This window comes from Aedes albopictus, chromosome 2 (genome assembly GCF_035046485.1).
Source record: "Aedes albopictus strain Foshan chromosome 2, AalbF5, whole genome shotgun sequence".
NCBI lineage: Eukaryota > Metazoa > Arthropoda > Insecta > Diptera > Culicidae > Aedes > Aedes albopictus.
The window spans coordinates 373,978,950-373,999,035 of record NC_085137.1 but is presented as its reverse complement, the minus strand read 5'-3'; the positions used below and the strand labels follow the sequence as shown (position 1 = coordinate 373,999,035).

General features: G+C 37.0%; 1 protein-coding gene across 2 annotated transcripts; it reads left to right on the top strand.

Moving 5' to 3' along the window:
* The first annotated feature begins 1,412 nt into the window (after positions 1-1,412).
* On the top strand, positions 1,413-19,625 carry LOC109423359 (odorant receptor 63a-like). 2 transcript variants are annotated; one of them, XM_062848929.1, is made up of 8 exons: positions 1,413-2,556; positions 6,962-7,100; positions 7,208-7,390; positions 7,456-7,582; positions 7,778-7,883; positions 8,580-8,681; positions 8,812-8,967; positions 18,994-19,625. In XM_062848929.1, exons 1-8 carry the CDS (start codon positions 2,326-2,328, stop codon positions 19,048-19,050), a joined length of 1,101 nt encoding a protein of 366 aa, XP_062704913.1. In that variant the 5' UTR covers positions 1,413-2,325; the 3' UTR covers positions 19,051-19,625. The 2 variants fall into 2 exon arrangements, with proteins under 2 accessions (XP_062704913.1, XP_062704912.1); XM_062848928.1 differs by having other exon boundaries at positions 7,456-7,726; positions 18,994-19,622.
* Positions 19,626-20,086: the final 461 nt, after the last annotated feature.

Below are 20,086 nucleotides of genomic sequence, written 5' to 3'. Positions count from 1 at the left end.
TTTTTCTTTTCCAGATTCTAGGAAGCCAATACAATTTTTGGTATACTGCCACCTACCAACTTTTGTATTTGCAAAGCCCATATACAATATTTGTATATGTTTCAAACCGCATTGTATTAAAATCTGCCAATCTCGGGTTGCGTGTATAAACTAACGGCAGTATCGCTGGAAATTGGGTCGACCAAGTTTTATTATGAGAGCGGTAATATAACCCATATCCTATTAGCTTTCAACTGCTTTTTGCCAAACTTGGCTAAAAAAAGTCTAGGAAAAAAGTTATTTATTAAATTAATTCTTGATGTCATCGACCAAAAGCTTGGGGTCACTCCTCAATATGATGTATCAGTCAAAAATTTGGGGTTATTTTCGTAAAACATGGAAAAGTGATTTAATGATATCTTCGTCACCTATACTTCAATTTTAATTCTTTTTGGCTCATTACAAAGATATTTAACTAAATTTACGTTTGATGTCTTTAATTTAACGTATTCAATAGAGTAGGTCATCGTTTATATGGAAAAATGAAAAATTCTATGATATCCCATCAGATCAAAGCTTTTTTGATCGCATTCCAGGAAGAGACGAACCAGCCAAGGGCGGAAAGTCTCTTAAATAAAGACAAATCAATCAATCCCATTCCAGGACCCAAGTAAGTGTGGAAAATTTGGGCACATTCGGTTATGTCTACGTTTTGCGCATCGCTTTTGAAGTTTGTATGGGGTTTTACATGGGAAAACACATTTTTTTGCATTTCTCTCATAACAAGCTCGAGTTTTTCTATAACCATTTAACCGATAAAGAGAAAACATAGCCTAGGGTGTCCTGAAAAACTTTGTCGAAGACCGCAAAGTAATCTGATGCTAGCTGAAAGGATACGATGGGCAGGGCATTCTGTGATAATGCCGGACAACAAAATTGCAAAACTAGTGTTCGCAAGAGATTGTTACCAGTTTTATTTATCTGTTGTATGTTTGATTTTAACTTGTGCATATTTTCCTAATTTTAATTCGCATTTATTGTGCTCTTCTATCATTCAGGAGGATACAGCCCTAGCAACCGGAGTGGTTGCATATCTTAAGGTCATTCTGGCGATAAATAACTGCAAGACAGGTAAACCAGTCCCTAGCACGGATTTCAAAATGCAGCTGCCTTGCATAAAAACCCATTAGGATTAATTTTCCTAGACAAAAATAAGTTATGGACACAGCAGTTAATGACTGTGAACAAGAAGGCATACAAAACACAATTCCAGGATGACTGATGGACCTACACCAATTAAGGAAATCTCGTCATCCTGTGGTCGTAAATATTTATTCCTATGAGGATTATTGAAGGCCACGATGTTCTTCTTAATAAATGAAATGAAAAAAAAAGTGAAATATGGAATAATTTCTTACTTACTTATGCCGGGATACGATCTATTCCAAAAGTAAGACGTAAAAGTGAATACATACTGGTAGTTGGCATAAGAAATCGTCACTCACAGACTTTCTTCTTCAAATATTTTGTCTCAATTCAATTCACAGTATTTTTAACATATTTCGCGTACCAGTTCATGGCAGCGGCAGGTATGAAAATTGTTCGAGTACATATTCTACGTACCCGTAAGTCACGGGCCCAGGCGATCCGCGTTGCTGCCAGACGCCAGATATTTAGCGATTGAAGAGCTCAGCTTCATAAATTGATTGGGTACCGACGACGTGACGAAATAGTATGCAAATTGACTATATTTACCACGATAGTTCCAGAATCAACTCGTTGTTGCTTCGATTCGAGTTTTGGTCCAGTTTATTCTGATAAGGAATACACAGTCGTCCCTTTATGAGATCGTGCCAAACGGAAACCTACTCAAAAGTCAATAGACCATTCGCACCTATTCATCGTGTAACTATCTAATTAAGTTCACGTGCCATGTGTCGCATGTTCCGATCACAAGCTCATCAGTGTGATCAAGGTACAATTGCTACTTGTGAGTCACCCACTCGTTTGTTTAATCAAGTAAAATAAAAAAGGCTTGGCGACCTTATCAGGAGCAGGTTTAACTCAATATAGATTTGACAAGTAATTAATTATGGATAGCAAATTGAAAGGGGATCAAAAAGATTTACAAAGTGAACCGATAATGGCGAGTAATGATAAAATTAGGCGAAATTGGAAAAAAAAATGTCGTTTCGTTTAGGAGCAAGGTGTTTAGGGTGAGCGTGCTGAGATAATGGGATTATCAATGAATCACGAACATGCTAATTTGCTTCTGTAGGTTGTCAATAAAAAGCGGATTCGATACTGGTGAAGTATCTGTTTAACTCTGTCTCTTAGAAGGACCAAATGGAACATTACAGGCCCAAATTGCAAAGTGCTGAGGATAATGACGCCAGTATCTACTGGCTCAGCTTGTTATCTACTTCTCTGGGTGTATGGCCACAGAAGCTAGTTGGTGAAAGGAAAGTGTGGTGGAAACGATTGTACTATTTTATGATTTTTATGCATTGGTACAATACCTATCTACAAGTGGAGTTCTTTTTTCATAATTTCGGTGCGCTAAAAACTATGACTGAGGTATGACTGGTATGATGCGATGTAGCACCTTTTTGCTTTTGGTTTTGTAGAGCAGCACCGAGTAGTAGTCTATTTTTTTTAAAGATGCATGGTTAGGTTATAAGCTACAAAGCAATAAATTAGAGTAAAATATTCTATGCAAGGCATGGTATTAGTGTAAATGAGTGAAAAATGACACACAGCACGTTTTTTTTTTTTTAATTTTTATAAATCACGTCAACATGTGTTCGAACGTTAAAAATTTGCTAGCTAAGAATTGAATAAATTTTATATAGGACAAAGGAAAAACGGTGAATCAATGTTCAGGCACTTACGAATATTTTTTAATGTCTTTATTTTTGAAATTCCCAGCCCGAGGCTGGTTCATCTTAACCACTTACGAATCTTATAAGTTTTGCTTATGAATATTATTGGATCAAAATTATATGTTTCGTATGCTCGATCTTATCAAAGACACATTCTGCCATGACGTTACAACGTTTTAACGCATTCATAGTCAGATTATCCACTATAACTCATGAAAAAAAGTTTATTTTAGGATTTTCAGTAAATCTTGAAAAAAAATCATATTTGGATTTCTTGTAAACATTCCGAAGTATTTGACTTATTGAACATTCAGTTTTCATTGGAAAACTTGTTTATAATGCGAATAAGTAGCGTGAGGCTTCAACGCGCTAGAAATCGACGTTCTCTACCGCGATAGGGGGATTAGGGGCATAATGGACACCTTAAGCAAATGAGTATGTTAGGCCTGTATAACAGACAAAAACTTAACATATTATCAGTTGGCTTACAACTTTAACTTGTTTCCTTCATATTTCAATCATTTACAGCAGGTAGAATGCCATTATTGTGAAGGAATAATGATTTGTAAACCGTGTGTTTTTTGGGGCTGGCAGGAATGGTACGGGGCGAAATGGACACTCATCGGGGCATAATGAACACCCCTGCATATTGTATGCTGTATCTTTGATAATATCGACCAATTAAGTAATTTTTCTACGGAGATCAACACCACAGATATAATACTCCATCTTAGAAGAGTTCACATAACACCAAAGTTAGTTAAATAAATTTTAGGCTAAAATAATCGGATTGATTTTTTCCAAACTCTCTAAAACGCCTAACAGTATGCAACGCGCGTACACCCATTCATAATTGCCAGTGTTCATTTCGCCCCGAATCGACTACAACATTAAAATTACTATTTTGAGTAAGTTCTGTAAAAAAATATAATTCTTCATCCATTGCTAAATCTGCGTATACATGTAGATAAGCTAACAATTCACCATCTGAAAAACATACTTCAATTTCAATGATATTTTGGTTATTTTGAAGGAATATAAATGGTACTTTTGAAAAATAGAACAATAACTTGTTCCTTTACACTTATGCATTAAAAGCTTTACAGAAAAGTCAACGGTTTCGGCAAAAACAGGGGTGTCCATTTCGCCCCGGGTGTCCATAATGCCCCTAATCCCCCTACCAACATCTCTAAAAATCTGCTCGGATTTTTATGTTATTCTGAAAATGCCTTCCACCATAGTAATTTATTATTTTGTTCTTCAACTCAGTGCAATAAAAGATATACTATTCGGATTCGCTTTTGGATAAAACATTTTTACATTTCGTGACGTTACATTGTCCGTTTAGTTTTTAGCAGGGTTCACCACGAAAAAGCACATCATCTTAGAATCCGAATAATCTTCCTAATTTTTCAAGATGTGTGAATATAACACTGGCATTATCTACTTTATTGCCTCAAAAGAAGCTTTATTCCTTTGAACATCCATTTTGTGATAAATGTCGCGCAGGGACAAGTTATCGCTAACAACAGTATGAATACTTATATATTTTTTTTTTGTTTTTTTTTTTTATATGTATTAACGAGATTTTTAGCCCTAGGCTAGTTCATCTCGGGACCCACGATTTACTTCTCTTTCGAAGGAAGAACTCACATTATGCGAATTTATCGGGAGTAGGATTCGATCCCAGGTCCTCGGCGTGATAGTCAAGTATTCTAACCATCACAGCAGGTCCGCTCCACTATATAAATTAATGGCACCCATCTTCGGCCTAGTATCAACCATATTTATTTGAGATGTGTGCTGTTGGAGGCAAGTCTTTGAAAACTCTTGCTACTGAGCTAACTGCTCCATTATTCTGGCTCTTTGAAACATCTCTTGAATCCAGAACCTTTCCAAAAACATGGAAGAATGTTTATTTAGTGCACATATTAAACCTTTAACCAGTACGCGCAATTGATTTATCTCCATCCAGACAATTGCCGTAAGAATAGAGAGCAAGGCGTGCATGCAAGTGAATTAGCACCCATAAACACAAAAGAGCTAGAGTAGACCAAAACCGCACAAGATAAGGCCATAGTCAGAAAGGGGGAAGAAGAAGAAGAAGGAATGCCGGTCGGATGCGACCGTAGAAATGTATAGGTTATCAAATTGATTCAGACCATGATTATCCTAGGTTATCAAATTTAATAAATGTTGAATACATATATAGTCCTTGTTTCCCTCAAAAATCATGAGCTAGTTAGTGATCGTTAAGAAAGTTCAAGTACATTTCACATTTCGTTTCGTATTTTTGTGGTACGTCTTGTTGTAACATCCGTCTTCCAAAACGGAATGGGATTGAAGTGGTTGGGAGTCTTTGCCCATGATGAGAACAGGATAAGGTCGAGTTCTGTCCCAGAACTTCTGGGATATCGGTCTTTTGGGGGAATTTGTTGGTTTTGTCTGTGTGGCTTCCGCTCTTGAAGTAGAGCCCTTGTATGATGAGTCTGCTCGCTTGTTCCCGCGCATTGTTGATTATTCCCGGAAACAAGAAGCAGACTCCGAGCATGCCCATGGCCGCTACAAACATAAAGACTGGGAGATTGAACAAAATTGAAGAAACTTCAATAAGATGTTTGAAATATTCACCTTTTATTACAAGCTGTTTGAAGACTCAAAAATTGTAGATCCAATTTTTTACTTTACAATCTAAATGATTTATTTTTCTAAATTCCGAAAATTTAAAAATTTTGTAAAACATTTTTAAGAGCATACGAGACATTCCCTAGAATATTCGAAAGTTGAGGTAAATTTTGGAAAAATGCTGTGAAGCAAAAATTCTAAGTACCATCAAACAGTATTATGCCTCTCAAGAAAAATCAGAATATGGCGATTATCTGCCTCTGGCTTCTGATATAAGCGCGACAGTCACTAATCATAACAGCATCACCAGATTTAAAAGTAAATAATTCCATTATATGGGGTTTGACAGCAAGCACACTCATTCCACTGAGCCACTCTTGCCGTTCGTCACAAATACATTCAAAAACATCTGTCACTTGGCGAAACCCACGTGCTTTCGTTTTTGGCGGGAACACTTTATCTTTTGTTTTGCCCTGCGATTGTCATGCGGCGGTATGCCTTGCGAGCATACGACCACCGCAGGACTCTAATAAAAGATAAGCGCGACAATAGAAGACGTTCCCATATTGAAATATATATCTGGAGCTCGATTTGAATAGGTCGTATGTGCTTTTGTCGATTAAAATTTCGATCAGTTGGATTCGCTTATTATAGCGAAAACCGTTGAAATTGAGCAAAGTTGATACATGCAGCAGAATCCTCACAAAACAGGTTTTCTGTTCCATCATTAATAGTTTGCAAAATATCTGTCATATTGCTACAATGACTAAAATAAACTGATCGAATTTTATATCGACAAAAGCACATACGACCTATTCAAATCGAGCTCCAGATATATTTTCTTTTTGTTAAGGTTCAAGAACCTGCGGTGCACCAGCGAAATGTTCACGGCGCACAGTTCGGGAAGCATTGGTGTAGCCAAACGAGAATGAAAGTACGACTTCGACAACTGCAATAGGTTGTTTGACGTCATATTTTATTTGTACACTCTAAATTCACGATAAAACACATAAAAATTGCATTACTTAACCATGTATCCGCAAGTCTGTAAATTCATCTTCTGCTTGACATAACGTTTTCACTGATACAAAGCATATTTCTCAGCTTAGTGTTCTATCTTCCAGAGTTATTAACTGAGAGTTTCTTTTGCCAATGTCATTTTGCATGTGCGCGTAAATCGGGAAAGCGAATATTGTTTATAAAACTTGTGGAGCGGTTCTGGTGTAGTGGTTAGAACACTTGACTATCACGCCGAGGACCTGGGATCGAATTCCACTCCCGACCTACTCACAAAATGTGGGTTCTTCCTTCGGAAGGGAAGTGAAACGTGGGTCCCGAGATCAACTAGCCTAGGGTTAAAAATCTCGTTAATACAGACAAAAAAAGTTTATAAAACTTAGTTTATCAACTAATAGCTTTAGGCTACTTTGGTTCTACTTTGTCATTATTCTGCTCATTTTTCATACGAATTTCAGGGTTTGTGTTCGTTTTGCAGCATCAGTCTGACCGGTGTCAAAATAATGCGTTTGTACAGTTTTTCTGATGAAATCAACATGATGCTAAACAAGATGAGAAATCATGAATTCATGCAGAAGATAACATTTTTGAAGAAAGGTAAATACTATTCATGTTCGTAGCTAGTTTTACTTGGTATAGAATTAAAAAAATATCATTTGATTTAACGGTTTTTGTTTTGATTTATGCATTTTACTTTGTGTCAGGCAAAAACAGAGAAATTTTCCAACAATTTGGCCAAATAATGAAAAATAAATGGAAAGAAGTGAAAATCAACTTGCAGCTTTACAGTTTTTCCGTTGGAGTTACAGCAAGCAGCTATTCCATCATTCCTGCTGTGATCAATTTGATAAATCTCTTTCAAGGCAGTTCGGAGCCCCGGAGATTTGGTAAATTTAATCGAAACATAATCTAAGGCCGTCGGTATTCTGAATAATCCCCTTCTTACGCACAGTGTACAAGACCTACTACCGTGGCATGGAAAATTTGAAGTACTATAGCCCACTGCATGAGCTCCTTTTCTGTTCAGAATCGCTGTCCGGCTATACAACGTTCGCTGGAGTGATTGCATTCGATGGGCTGTACGTTTTGATGACGATGCACGTGGTCACCATGTTCAAGTCACTAAATCTGATCATCAAAGAATCTACTAGTGCTGGCTTTACCGATGAGGAAAAGCAGCTGTATTTGCATGAATGCGTTGATCATTATACCCGGGCGATTATGTATGCTCTGTGAATATGTGGGAAACTAGTGTCATTATAGATTTTTTTCAGGTTTATGGACGATATCAACAAAATTTTCTCCCCGATTCTGATACTGCAATTGTTCACCAGCACATCTATTATTTGCGTAATTGCGTTTCATGCCAGCGCTAATGCGGTAAGTTCAAAAAATATTTGTGTTTTTATTATACAGCCACTTGACAGTAATGACCAAAAGAGCGAATTGTCGGAGGAATAATTCTTTTGAAATCGGGCAATAATTTTCCTTTATTTACTTTATATTTTACTAGGAATGAACTTAAAAGTATACATCTCTGAGAATAATGAATGTTTGAACACAAGAAGCTTAGGTGTTTCTCTTGTAAAATCCAACCAAGTGATAGATATTTCTGAAAAAAGCAGCACATTGTTTATTGTTTAGTATTTTTTTTTAATTTTGATCGATCTCTATATTCGCTCATATTTTATCATTTTTTTTTTTTTGAAAAAAAACTAATACCACATTTTACTTACCTTAGTGAATTATTTTTTAAATGGCCATAAAGTTGGAAGTTTTAGGCTTTAATTTATTTTTCAGTGTGACGATACAACATTTTTTGTAGACAATATGACACATTTAAACTACAGTTTTTCATTAAAAAAATAATAAGGCTGATTGGCATCCAAAACAGTTATTACAATTTGGTTTCCCGAAATAGGACCGCGAATGATGGAAACTTCCATATTTTAACTGAGTGTTCTCTCTTTAAAAACCGTGGACTACAGTCCATTACATTTTATTTATTATTATTATGCATTAATTTCTACGCCATCTCAATTGAAAACATTTTCCATATCTCGTCGACGTAAACAGAGCGAAGGAGATTCGCAAATCTTTGTGATGGTAGTATACTTGATCGCCGCCTTTTATCAACTGTTCCAGTTCTGCTGGTACGGACAAAGAGTCCAGAATGAGGTAGGTAAATAATGCATCCATCATGTGGTTTTCTCCGTAGTTCGTGTAAGTGATTCCCTTTTACGTTTTGGTTGTTTCCATTCCACCAATCAATGCCAATTATTCAATGCCATCAATATGGATCAACTAGAGCATAGAATTACCGAACTCGGTCTACGATTGCAACTGGCACCAGTGTTCGAAGAAGTTCAAAACGAAGCTACAGTTATTTCTGCTGAATGTGCAGAAGACGGTGGACATCAGTGCCTACAATTTGATTGTAATGTCCATGGAGACGTATCTGTCGGTAAGTAGGTGTTTTAATAGTCAATTTTTCATTTTTGTATTTGTTATGCTTGCTTTCGATGCATGGTTTTTTTTTTTTTAATTTCTTTGTATTTGTGAATTTTAACTTATTGCTAATTCTTCACACATGATGCATGGTTGGTTTATTAAGGCTGGAAATGAAATGGAGACGCATGGTTGCTGATGCCTATGTTACCAAATGTGTAGCCTTTACTTTTGTGGGTGGTAGGGCAGGACGGGGTAAAACGATAACTTTGTGCCTAAATTTAATTTATTTTTATTTTTAAATTGAACTGATAATCATCAATAACAAAAACAAGTTGTTCGGATTCAAGTTTAGAAATTTGCACCACCTTTCTTAAGCAGCTTAGTAGCAGCTAAAACTGTAATTCAAATGCTTTATGTTAGCTTAATTTGTAGAAAGTATTTTACATTTACTTACAACTGATAGTTTGCTTTCTAGAACCTCGTGCCACTAGTGTTCAGGTGGGGTGCACTAGTTGACATTCCAGGCTAATTGTATATAATATTTTAATTAGGTAATTTTAAGTACATAGGTTTTAGATACATACTCACGCTAGAATTCAATTAGGCTTAGTTTTACCCTCGGTTTAGGCTCAAACTAGATATAGTTAAGAAAACTTTTGCCCGCGTAATGTTAAGTTCCTAGAATAAATAGCACACTATTGTGATTGCAAATTCAATATTTTTAGGATGTTTTAATTTACCGACAATACTGCTCACAGAAGCTAAGAATCGCGTATTAGTTTTCTAGAAATTACTTAGAAATTCAGTCCAAATATAACTTAATTCACTGAGTCAAATTCAGCTTCTCACTTGCTATCTATATCGATTTTGTTTTTGTTTTGATCAACAAGGGGAATGACGAACCATCACAATCTTTAAGGATAGTAGTAATTAGAAATATATGAATACCAGGGTTGTTAACGTTAATCAACGATTAACGCCGTTTCGTTAATTCGTTAACGTTAATTGTAACGATTACCGAATTTTGCGTTGATTTTTCAGGCGCGTTGATCAACGTTAACGTTAACGCAGAGCGTTGATTCAACGTCAACGACTTCGTTAATTTTGCGTTAATTATGTGAATGAAGATCAGTGATAATTTCTCTAAATTAGGGTTTTTTTTTTCTCTGTTCGGGACATAACCACTGCGACCAATATTTTGATCTATTGTGGTATACCCCGTGTCCTTTGTATAGTGCATGTCGTATTACTTTATCACCATTGAGAAGTTATAAAGTATTCGGTTTTGTTACAGTAGTCATTTTCAACATAATCGCAAGGAAGGATTCTGATTGATAGGTTCCGCTTTTAACACGCTCCTTTTTCAGTCAAAATCGGATCCCTTAACGAGAACGTCAAGAAATGATACCGATATTGACCATGCATCGGAACCCTAGTCCTTTCTGTTTCAAACCAGTGAACACCGAATAAAAGATTAGGAATACTAACCCATTTTTCCTTGTTTCAAGATCCATCTCGGCCACACCTAAAACCGAGACCTATCACTTTCAACAAGGTGTGAAATGTAATAAGGACCAACGTGATTTCTTTGATTACTCAAATGTGCTGCTCCACTAGCTGGAAGCAGTTAGGACTAGGGTTCGGTTTGGTAGATCTTTCGCCGCAACGCAATCCAAAAAGGTGATCTTACCCACGCTACGGGCTCCGTTAAAGATCGAGCATATTTTAAACCCCCTCAACCATTCATCCCTCAGCACGGGTCGCCTGACACCTTGGATTGGGGTTACCTGTTTGGTGGACTTTTACCCCCGGAACAGGTGGTCCGTAGTGCTATTCTAAGCCGGCAACCAGTCTTCAAAGATCATCATTGCTATTGTGAGTTTTAGAAAAGCATGCTTCGATAAACTCAACCTTTCATTGCGAGTCCAAATATTCGCATTTTATTACTCCTGTGCTCACTTGATGAAAATTAGTGCATCATTGATTCAAATCATTTCACCGATGTAAAGTAGGTATTTTGACATTTGAGCAGCATCGTAAGGGCCTGGTGCAAAAATTACAGCTAATTTTTGGAATGCTATTGTTTTACGGAACCGAATCATATTTTATGTCTAAGTACGACCGATTAGTGACATCTGCGATCAATTCCGGTGCACTGAAGTAGCGTCAATTTCAGAAGCAGAAGGCACTTACGCATTAATCCTTTACCCCAACCTTTACAACTTCAAGTATACCAAAATTGGTCCCGGATAGCACAAATGTAGTAATATTACCAAAGTCTACGATATGTAAAACACGCTTGTTCAATTACATGACGTATTGTAGTTGAGTTTTTAGCTTCAGGACGTAGAATTGGCTATTCGTTCCTATTCTTTGAGAGTTCAAATATTACGTAACGCTAAGAGGGTGGGAATGGGTCTGGCACTGTGTTATCCTTCATACGCAATTTATCAAACAAAAGAAGTTACGTGGGGGAGGGTCGGGGTAAAAAATTACCAAATTTGACCGAATTCTACGGTAGACAAATTTTGAAAATTGTGTATGGCCAAAAGCCTACAAGGGAGCAGAGTATGAGATAACAGAAAATGGATCTGATGTGTATGGACAGTTCTTTAGGCACCGTTTTATTATGCCTCGAGCAAGAGTAGGAAACAGGGGTCTTAAAGAATGATAATGAATTTACAGTTTTTATTGTTCAAAACATGATACAAAAACAAATGAAATTTGATATTCAACAATACAATTTAATGATCAACAGTTTTATTTATTACAGTTGGTTCAAACATGAAAACAATAACTACTGGCAAGAAAAAAAAAACACAAAAACATAATAAAAAAAAACAATTTAACATTAAACTATTTTAAGCCTAAGCGCATGATTGCTTCGGGAAGCAAATTCATATTAAATCTAATTATCATCAAATCGTCCAATTTGGAGGCACTTAATCTTAGTCTATGGTCTTCTAATAATAGCTTCAAGCCCGAAAAGCAACGTTCAACGGACACTTGGGTGCAGGGAACCGCCAACGCTGTTATGGCGAGTAAATAGAGTTCCGGGTCATCGTATCGCTTTGATTCCCACAGTTTCAATACATCCGTTTTAGAGTCCAACCGTTGGCTCGCGTTGGCAATGCTCAAAAGTTTGATTTTGAGATCAACTTCTGAAAAATTAGCGGAACCCATATGGCTACTGCACTCGTTTTCGAGACTTTTCTCAAAATCGTCTTCTCCTACCGATTCAGCAGAATCTGATTGTTGATTAGGCTGAGTAGTATTTTCATTTTCGTTTTCAGATACAGTTCGTAAAATCTTGGCCATTTTCAAAATATGGTCCTGTAATAGAAAGGTTAAAACATATTCATTTTGTCATTTAAGGACAGACTTGTTAGAATCCCAACATGGCCGCCACAATGGCCGACTTTGGCACCTACTCACGATTTCGAGGGCACAAATCTCTTCGAAAACAAAACCAGCGCACCTGAGCTTCTTATTTTAGACTTATTACAAGTGAGCAAGAACAGAATAATAAAATACTTTTTTGTGTGAAGCTTGCTTCTTGAGATGTGTGCGTTTGAAGTTTTAATGCACTGTTAAACGGGATGTTAAGAAGTTTGTCCTTAATTCAATTTGTGAATAATACTACTAACAATAGCAATTGCCTTATCTTCTTTAGCCAAATACGGAGAGTCCATAAAGTTCCACCTTGGATCGAAGAACAGTGCTACTTTCGCTGCTTTGCTGGAAAAAATCTGATTCGCCCGATGCTCTATATTTTGTTTCAGGTTGGTCACTAGTGGATTTCCATTCCTTTCGATATTTTGTAATTTATATTGGCAAACTTTGATCAAGCGGAACATATCTCCGATAATTAGATTTTGCTTCTGAAGTTCTTTCGTCAAAATATGGGCAGGTTCGAATGCTTCGAGAAAATTCTCCATCATGGTCCAATCTTCTTCACTGATTTTGACTTTCTCGTCGCTGTTGCCAATCGTTACATAAAAATCTTTATGCATTACAATATGTTGAAACATATCGTACTTGGAACTCCAACGTGTAGGTGTGCTGAGCTTTGGCAGACGGACATTTGCGATCTTGAACAACGAGCGGTACTGAGCAGTTTTCAATAGTTTAAGTTTTGAATGAATTGATGAAATCTGCGCAGATACTTCTGAACTGATGGCGCCGTTTACTGCCAGTTGAATTGTATGTGCACCACATCGAACAAAGTCTAAGCATTCAGCATTTGGGCTTGAAAGAATATCTCTCATTCGCATTTCAGCGGAATCAATATCATTTTCGTCTTCCTCATCATCATCGTCATCAGAATCATTCTCAATATCCTCGAAATGCTCGTCTTCATGATGCATGTCACCGTTACCGTCTTCATTGGCCTCGTTCAAATCTACATGTTAAATGTTTCGTTAGCTTATTTAAATTTAATAAGAAAATTTGTTAAAATTTAAAAGAGTAATTTTAGTAAGAATGACATTGGTACGTTTATCAATGCAGCTTTCAGTGCATTAGTGAGGATATGACTAAGCCACCTCGATTTCTCATGAGCACAAATCCGAAGGACCAAAAGTCGGTTGACGCTAAAAGTTGAACGATTGGATACCCAATCGATCAACTTTTCAACGCAAACCAAATTTTTGTCCTCCAGCTTTGTGCTCTTGAAATCTCGAGGATTAGCTTCATCATATCTTCACCTTATTATGGTGAAGCATGTGAATGTGATGAGTTCAACATTTACCGCCAAAGTGCAAAAAAAATGGAGTTTAACCTTTTTCGCTAAATCGTAATCCGGTGTGCAATTGTGCACATGATTCATATAGTGGAGATCTTTCATGTGCGCTCTTGCAAATCGGGTTGATTTCCGTTCTTTTTCGCACGTTGGTGTTAACATATTCGATCGCGAAACATAATGTTATAGTTTTACCTTGTAACGTAAGAGCTTGTTCTTGGCCAAGCTTTCTAACGCAACCAATCATGTTGGAGCCGTTGTCAACTGTCACCGCATAGACATTTAGTACATTGATTTTGAATTGATTCAAAACTTGTAACATCCGATCTTTGAGATTGACTGCAGTCTGCCTCTCATCTATTTCCAGCATGGACAGCGTCTGAACATACACGTTTCCATTATGCAGATACTGTGCGTTCACGCCAAATATTTTTTTCTCGTGTCGCGATGCACTGTCACATTTGAGACATATCATACGGTTTTGAATCCTTTCTGATATTATTTGTCTGATTTCGGTAGCAACTTTAGTAACTTCTGTCGAGGCCATCTCCGAATTAATTGTTATGCCAAGCGCCTTTGCCAATGGCCCAATTGTCTTTTTGCATGCTTCACAGTTGAAAAAGTTGAAAGATATGGACTGTTTGGCTGGCATTTCAACTATACCGGAACGAAAATCATTAGGATCTACCCATACAGTCACCTTCTTCAAAATTTTATTTGGACTGACTTCTTCGCATGTTATTTTACGCTTGGCCGACATTCCAAGTACCTAAAATCAGATTGACTTAGAGAAATGTCCTGAATTATTTTTATGCAACGAACCTTTGCAATGTCGGAATGCATATTCAAAATATGACGGGTGAAGTTTCCTATGTGATCCTTCGTGAAGCCGTACCCCGTGCATCCTTCAATTATGCACTTAAATTTATGCTCCACTTCACTCCACACAAAGTACTTCCGATAGTCGCTATGTCTGTCTCGACCCATCGCTGAAAATATGCAATCCTTATGAGAAAAGAAAATTCTTAACAAAAATGCTAAACAAACCTTGCTGATATTGTTTACCCAGACAACCAATTTGCACGTATAATGAAGTTTATGTTCATGTTATACGTACTTTTATACGGAAAAGTTACATCGCATAAGATGCAGTAAAAGTGCCTTATGCGTACAAAAGTGGAGGCGCTATACGTGCATTGACGGGAAAATAATGACGCTATATGACTTGAAGCGATATCTTATGCGATGTACGGTATGTACTATTGCGACGTAATATAGCGCCTTATGCGACTAAAATATAAGAAATAAAAAAAAACTTGTCACCTAAGTATCGAACTAATAACCTTTGGATTAGCGAGCCGCACTTCACACTTAGCACCAAACACTACTTATGAAACACACTGATTAAATGTCATGACACTCTAACTCACCTCAGTGCTTGTTGGAATGCACTTGATTTCCGTGCGCTGTACGTGTTCGGCAGGCTCTTTGAAAATCAAAATGATGTAGCATGATTTCCCGCACAGTTACCACTACTCCTCTCTTGCTAGCACCACCCATTGTTAATTATAAGGTCAACCAAACAAAAATGATGACTTTGTAACTTGTTTTGTAACCATAATGATGACTTTTCACTTTCTTTTAGCTTTTTGGCACTCCAACAGCACCTCTTCCATTGTTATCACATATCACATCGCAATATGCCGACGTTAACGATTCTAGCTTATGCGAGTTTGTATGTACATTTGAACGAGTTTATTTTCACTTTTATGCGATTTAGTTTGTACACCAATGCGAGTTAAACTAACATAATTAGAAAAGCACCAAGCGAAGTCGTATAATCATCGCAGTACGCAATTATGTGAATTCAGTTGACACTTTACGAGTTCACTCGAACGCTTTTGCGAATAAGTAAAGTTCGTCGCAACAAAACATTGGAACATCGTCTACTACGATGTAGTCATGCATTATAAAAGTTAATTTGCACTCTTATATGATTTTACCAGATACATCGCAGTAAGTTCAAAAAATAACATCATATGCGATGAAAATTGTCCCTCAGCCGTACATATATGCGATAGTGACTTAAAATAGTATGTTATACGATGTACAGCGTGCATCCTTATGCGATTCCTGGTTGTCTGGGTAGTATAACTTGCAGAAATCTTTTTGCTGGCTCAGTGATCCAAACGTCGATTCGAGAACGATGATGGAAAATTTATGACGCTTTTCTTCTATAAGCACGGAAAACTAGATCATTTCCACGACTGCACATCGAATAAATGATTTAGATCAATGATGCAGTATTTCAGTAGAAAGGATACGAACAAATCAACGCCTCGTTCGATTGAAAAAGATGGATTTTTCATTCTCCTGCTCCTAGTTTTAAGAATCAAAGCAGTGCAATGCAAAGGAAATTTTGAAGACTGCCGGCAACTACACGGGCTAAATTAGGGTTTAGTTTAAATAACATTCTCTAGCTTTAAAACTACCGTCAGTCGAGCTAGCATTGAGTAAGATTTGTCAAATAATGCATTCACTTTGACTAGACCACATCTCCCGTGTTCCATTAGCTAACCCAAAATTATATGTGGCAACTCTTTAAGCGACGTATTGGAACCTTGCCTAGTGCGCGAAGAGTTATTAGTCCACTAATATGGGCGCCTTTTGATGGTTAACGAGTCAGCGCATTTAGTCATTTATAAAGCATATAAGACATCATATATCTAAGTCAATTTCAATAAACTCAAAATGAAAAAAAAAAAATGGAACATGACGGCATCGACAGGTATTTCAAAAGACTTTCGGCCAAGAACAAGGCCAAGAATGAATTCAATCGTTGAAGTCTAATTTAAAAAAAGATGTATCATACATAACTACACCGTTCTGTAAAAAAGCAGACCTTAACAAAATCACCCCTAGCATAAAAAAGACTTGCATAATAGTAGTTTACGCAACAAGGTGCAGAATGAAGATTTTTACAGCACGAGTTGTACACTTATCCAACGAGGCTTGCCGAGTTGGATAAGTACGACGAGTGCTGTAAAAATCGAGTTCTGCACCGAGATGCGTACAACGTTTTTTGCAATTTCATAAATTACCACTTGAGGATAGTTTTTAACAAAACTTTTACATCAAACTGCACACTGATGTTCATAGCCATGTTTATGAAAGTCTGACCATAGCAGGGTTATACTGTGCAGTTGTCACAATTTTTCAAACCTGCGTCCAGAAAGCATCAAGAAGTTGATCAAAACTGAAAACAGTGCTGTAATGGTTCATTACGCAACGCAAATCAGTGCTGTAATGAACCATTACAGCACTGATAATTTAGTGTGGGAAAGTAGGCCTTTTCCTGTCAGATTTGCGTGAGGTAAAACAGCCTATTACGATGAGAAATTGCAAAAAAAATATTTCCAAAATATTTCCCCAAATTTCTTCTAACTGATCAATAATGTAGAGGGTTTTTTTCCATAGAAATTTTCGTAGGATGTACCTTGGAGGTTCAGCTGGAGACAATTCAACTTTCGGATCTTGACTTTTCAGCTCTCGGTCAGTTTTCAACATTTTGGTTTTGATTGAAGCTCCAGATCTTTCAATATTTAAGTCTTAGCTCTGGAGAATCTGAAATGTCTTCAGTAATCCAAAAATTTTCAAAATTCAAAAAGATCTTGAAGAAAATACTTGTTTTTCGATCTTCTTAAACCAATTTACTCATTGGTAGATTTGATAACAAAACTGCTTCAAATGACACGTTTGACATATGCATGCCTGCTGTGATTGACAGTAAGTCTTAGGTAACACGTGGTTGATCAGTGACAATGCAATGCAATAATAACCAGTAAAACATCGGTAGTTAGCTAGTAGGTAAGTCTCAGGTAGGTAAGTATGGCAGCCTGATCATTGATGTCCAGTTGAGATTCCTATACCACTAAGGTATCCGTAACGATTGTGCTCGACTAAAGAGACGGTACAGTAAAAGAAATTCCATCAACATTCAGAAACTTTGGAAAGCGAAAAACTCATAGCGAATCTTACAATAATTCGTGATGGCGTCCTAAAATGGCACAAACACATGCCAAAAAAAGCCACGGAAACTTTCATTACGAAAAGTTGCTGGACCGACGGGTTATCGTATCTATCTCCCATACCGAATCGACTGTGTGGGCTCCTGAACAAAAATTACAGTAGCATAAATCGCACGATTTTCAACGATGAAATCAACGGCTTCCGTTGACGTTGATTCAACGCAACCCGTTAACGTTAACGTTGATTGCCAAGAAATTCAACGCACCGGCGTTGACGTTGATTTGGATAAAAATTAACGTTAACGGCGTTAATCGTTGATTAACGTTAACAACCCTGGAATACCATACGATATGATCTCAGGAAATAATTGCCATAGTTATTCATCAATTATTATTTATCAATTTTATTAGCTCAGTTGCACTGTAGATATGGATATTCCCACAAACATGTTTTTTTTTTCTACCCAGCGCAAACAACGCAAACACGAACTTATTGAGTTGAAAAATTATATCTTATCTTTTAAAAATAATATGTATTAAGAGAGAGTGATGCACTACAGTGTGCGACAGGAAAAAATCGAAAATGTTTTTCAACCCCAAACCTCATTTCCGTCTATTTGACGTTAACCAATCCTAGAACATGGCTATTTTTCTGAAAAGTTATTGAAAGTTTTTTTCATTCTGGTCAATAACATTAACAAGACAGTGCCTGAAGCTAAAGACAATCAATATTATCAAATCACAAAAAAGTATTCGGGTCGCTAAATTTCACATCTGTTAAAATAAATAATTTAATTTTATCATTATTGTTTTTTTTTTGCTACGTGGCTGTCCAGTTATTGAAGTCAGTCATTTAGGTGCTTCATAAGCCTCGGGGTGTGGATTCCCGATACCCGCACCATTCGGAGAAAACTTTTCTGCATTCGAAAAGCTTTCTACTAAGCCATAGATTACCAAACTTTTTGGGTGCGCGACCCTCTTTTACCAATAGACGTGCTTTCGGCGACCCACCATAGAAATTCCCTCATTTGTTGTCTTTTACAGTAAATTATTTAACTGTCCCTCGTGACCCCCTGGATAAAGGCCGGCTACCCCCCTGGGGGGTCGCGACCCATGGGAAACCATGTACTAAGCCATTGAGTGTTATGTGTGTTGTGCATTGTCTATTGTTAGTCACTTTCAATCTGTGCAGCCGCTGTGAAGAGTCCATTATTTTTGTTTATTGTGTTTGCACTTTTACACATTTTATTACTTTTTTCATTTATTACAGATTGTCAGGACAGCGGCTTCTTACTTTACCGCTCTTCAAACACTTACGGAAGAATGAGTCATCAACGTCACACCTATAAACACTGTAAAAATCAATATTTATATATTGTTTTTAACTACGATTGCAGAACAATCATTGAGTTATTCAAATATTAAACACGCACGCTTTGTTTAAAGAAGTTACCTATATTAAAAGTAACGTTTGTTATGTACATAACTTTCTGTAAATCTGACAGCACTGACTTTAAATCCTCTGAATGAGCCATTTTACGAAGTGACAACAATGTTGATGATGATATTGATTTTCACGGGTTATTGGACGCTACCTCCTGTCAAAATTCATTCATAAAATCGGCTCGTAAAATGGACTATGAAGCGATTTCTTCATTGAAAATAAGCACTGTGATTTCACTCATCCCCCATCTGGTTTTTATATAGGTTCCTGGGCACCAAAAATCATGGAAATTTAGATTTCTGCCCAGTTTGGCGTGCAGATTTAGAATATGATATTATCTCAACGCCGTTACAGAACCGAAATCTAGAATTAAAGAATTCTGAAAGAATCCTTGGAGCAGTAAAAAAAAGTTAATTTTTGTAGGATTTCCTGGTGGAATCATGTATAGAAGAAATTTGTCTGTGGAAGAAATCTCGAATAGATTCCAGAAGGTTTAATTGAATAGCCCTGCTCCCTGCTTAAAGGAATCATCGAAGAAATTTCAGGAGGAACAATCACCAATGCACCTTCACCTCTAGACTGTGCGTGTACTCTGTCTTCTTGTGAAAACGCAAATAACAGTGCGCGATTGCATCAAATCGTGTTGGTATCTTCGGCGCACTATTTCTAAGATCTATGCAGAATAAGTGCTCTGAAGACGCCGAGCTGATTTGATAAAACGGCCCACTTTTTTCACGTTTACGCATTCTTGATTACTTCTGCGATAGTGCGGCATGGAACGTTCCGATGAGTGATCCTGGTAAGTTCCAGAACTTTCCGGTGAAACAAGAACAAGAACAAGAACAAGAACAAGAACAAGAACAAGAACAAGAACAAGAACAAGAACAAGAACAAGAACAAGAACAAGAACAAGAACAAG

Coding starts and splice junctions, on each gene's coding strand:
- LOC109423359 (XM_062848928.1), top strand. CDS start 2,326: ATGGAACATTACAGGCCCAAATTGCAAAGTGCTGAGGATAATGACGCC. Junction 7,101..7,207: donor GATAACATTTTTGAAGAAAG/GTAAATACTATT, acceptor ACTTTGTGTCAG/GCAAAAACAGAGAAATTTTC. Junction 7,391..7,455: donor TTCGGAGCCCCGGAGATTTG/GTAAATTTAATC, acceptor TCTTACGCACAG/TGTACAAGACCTACTACCGT.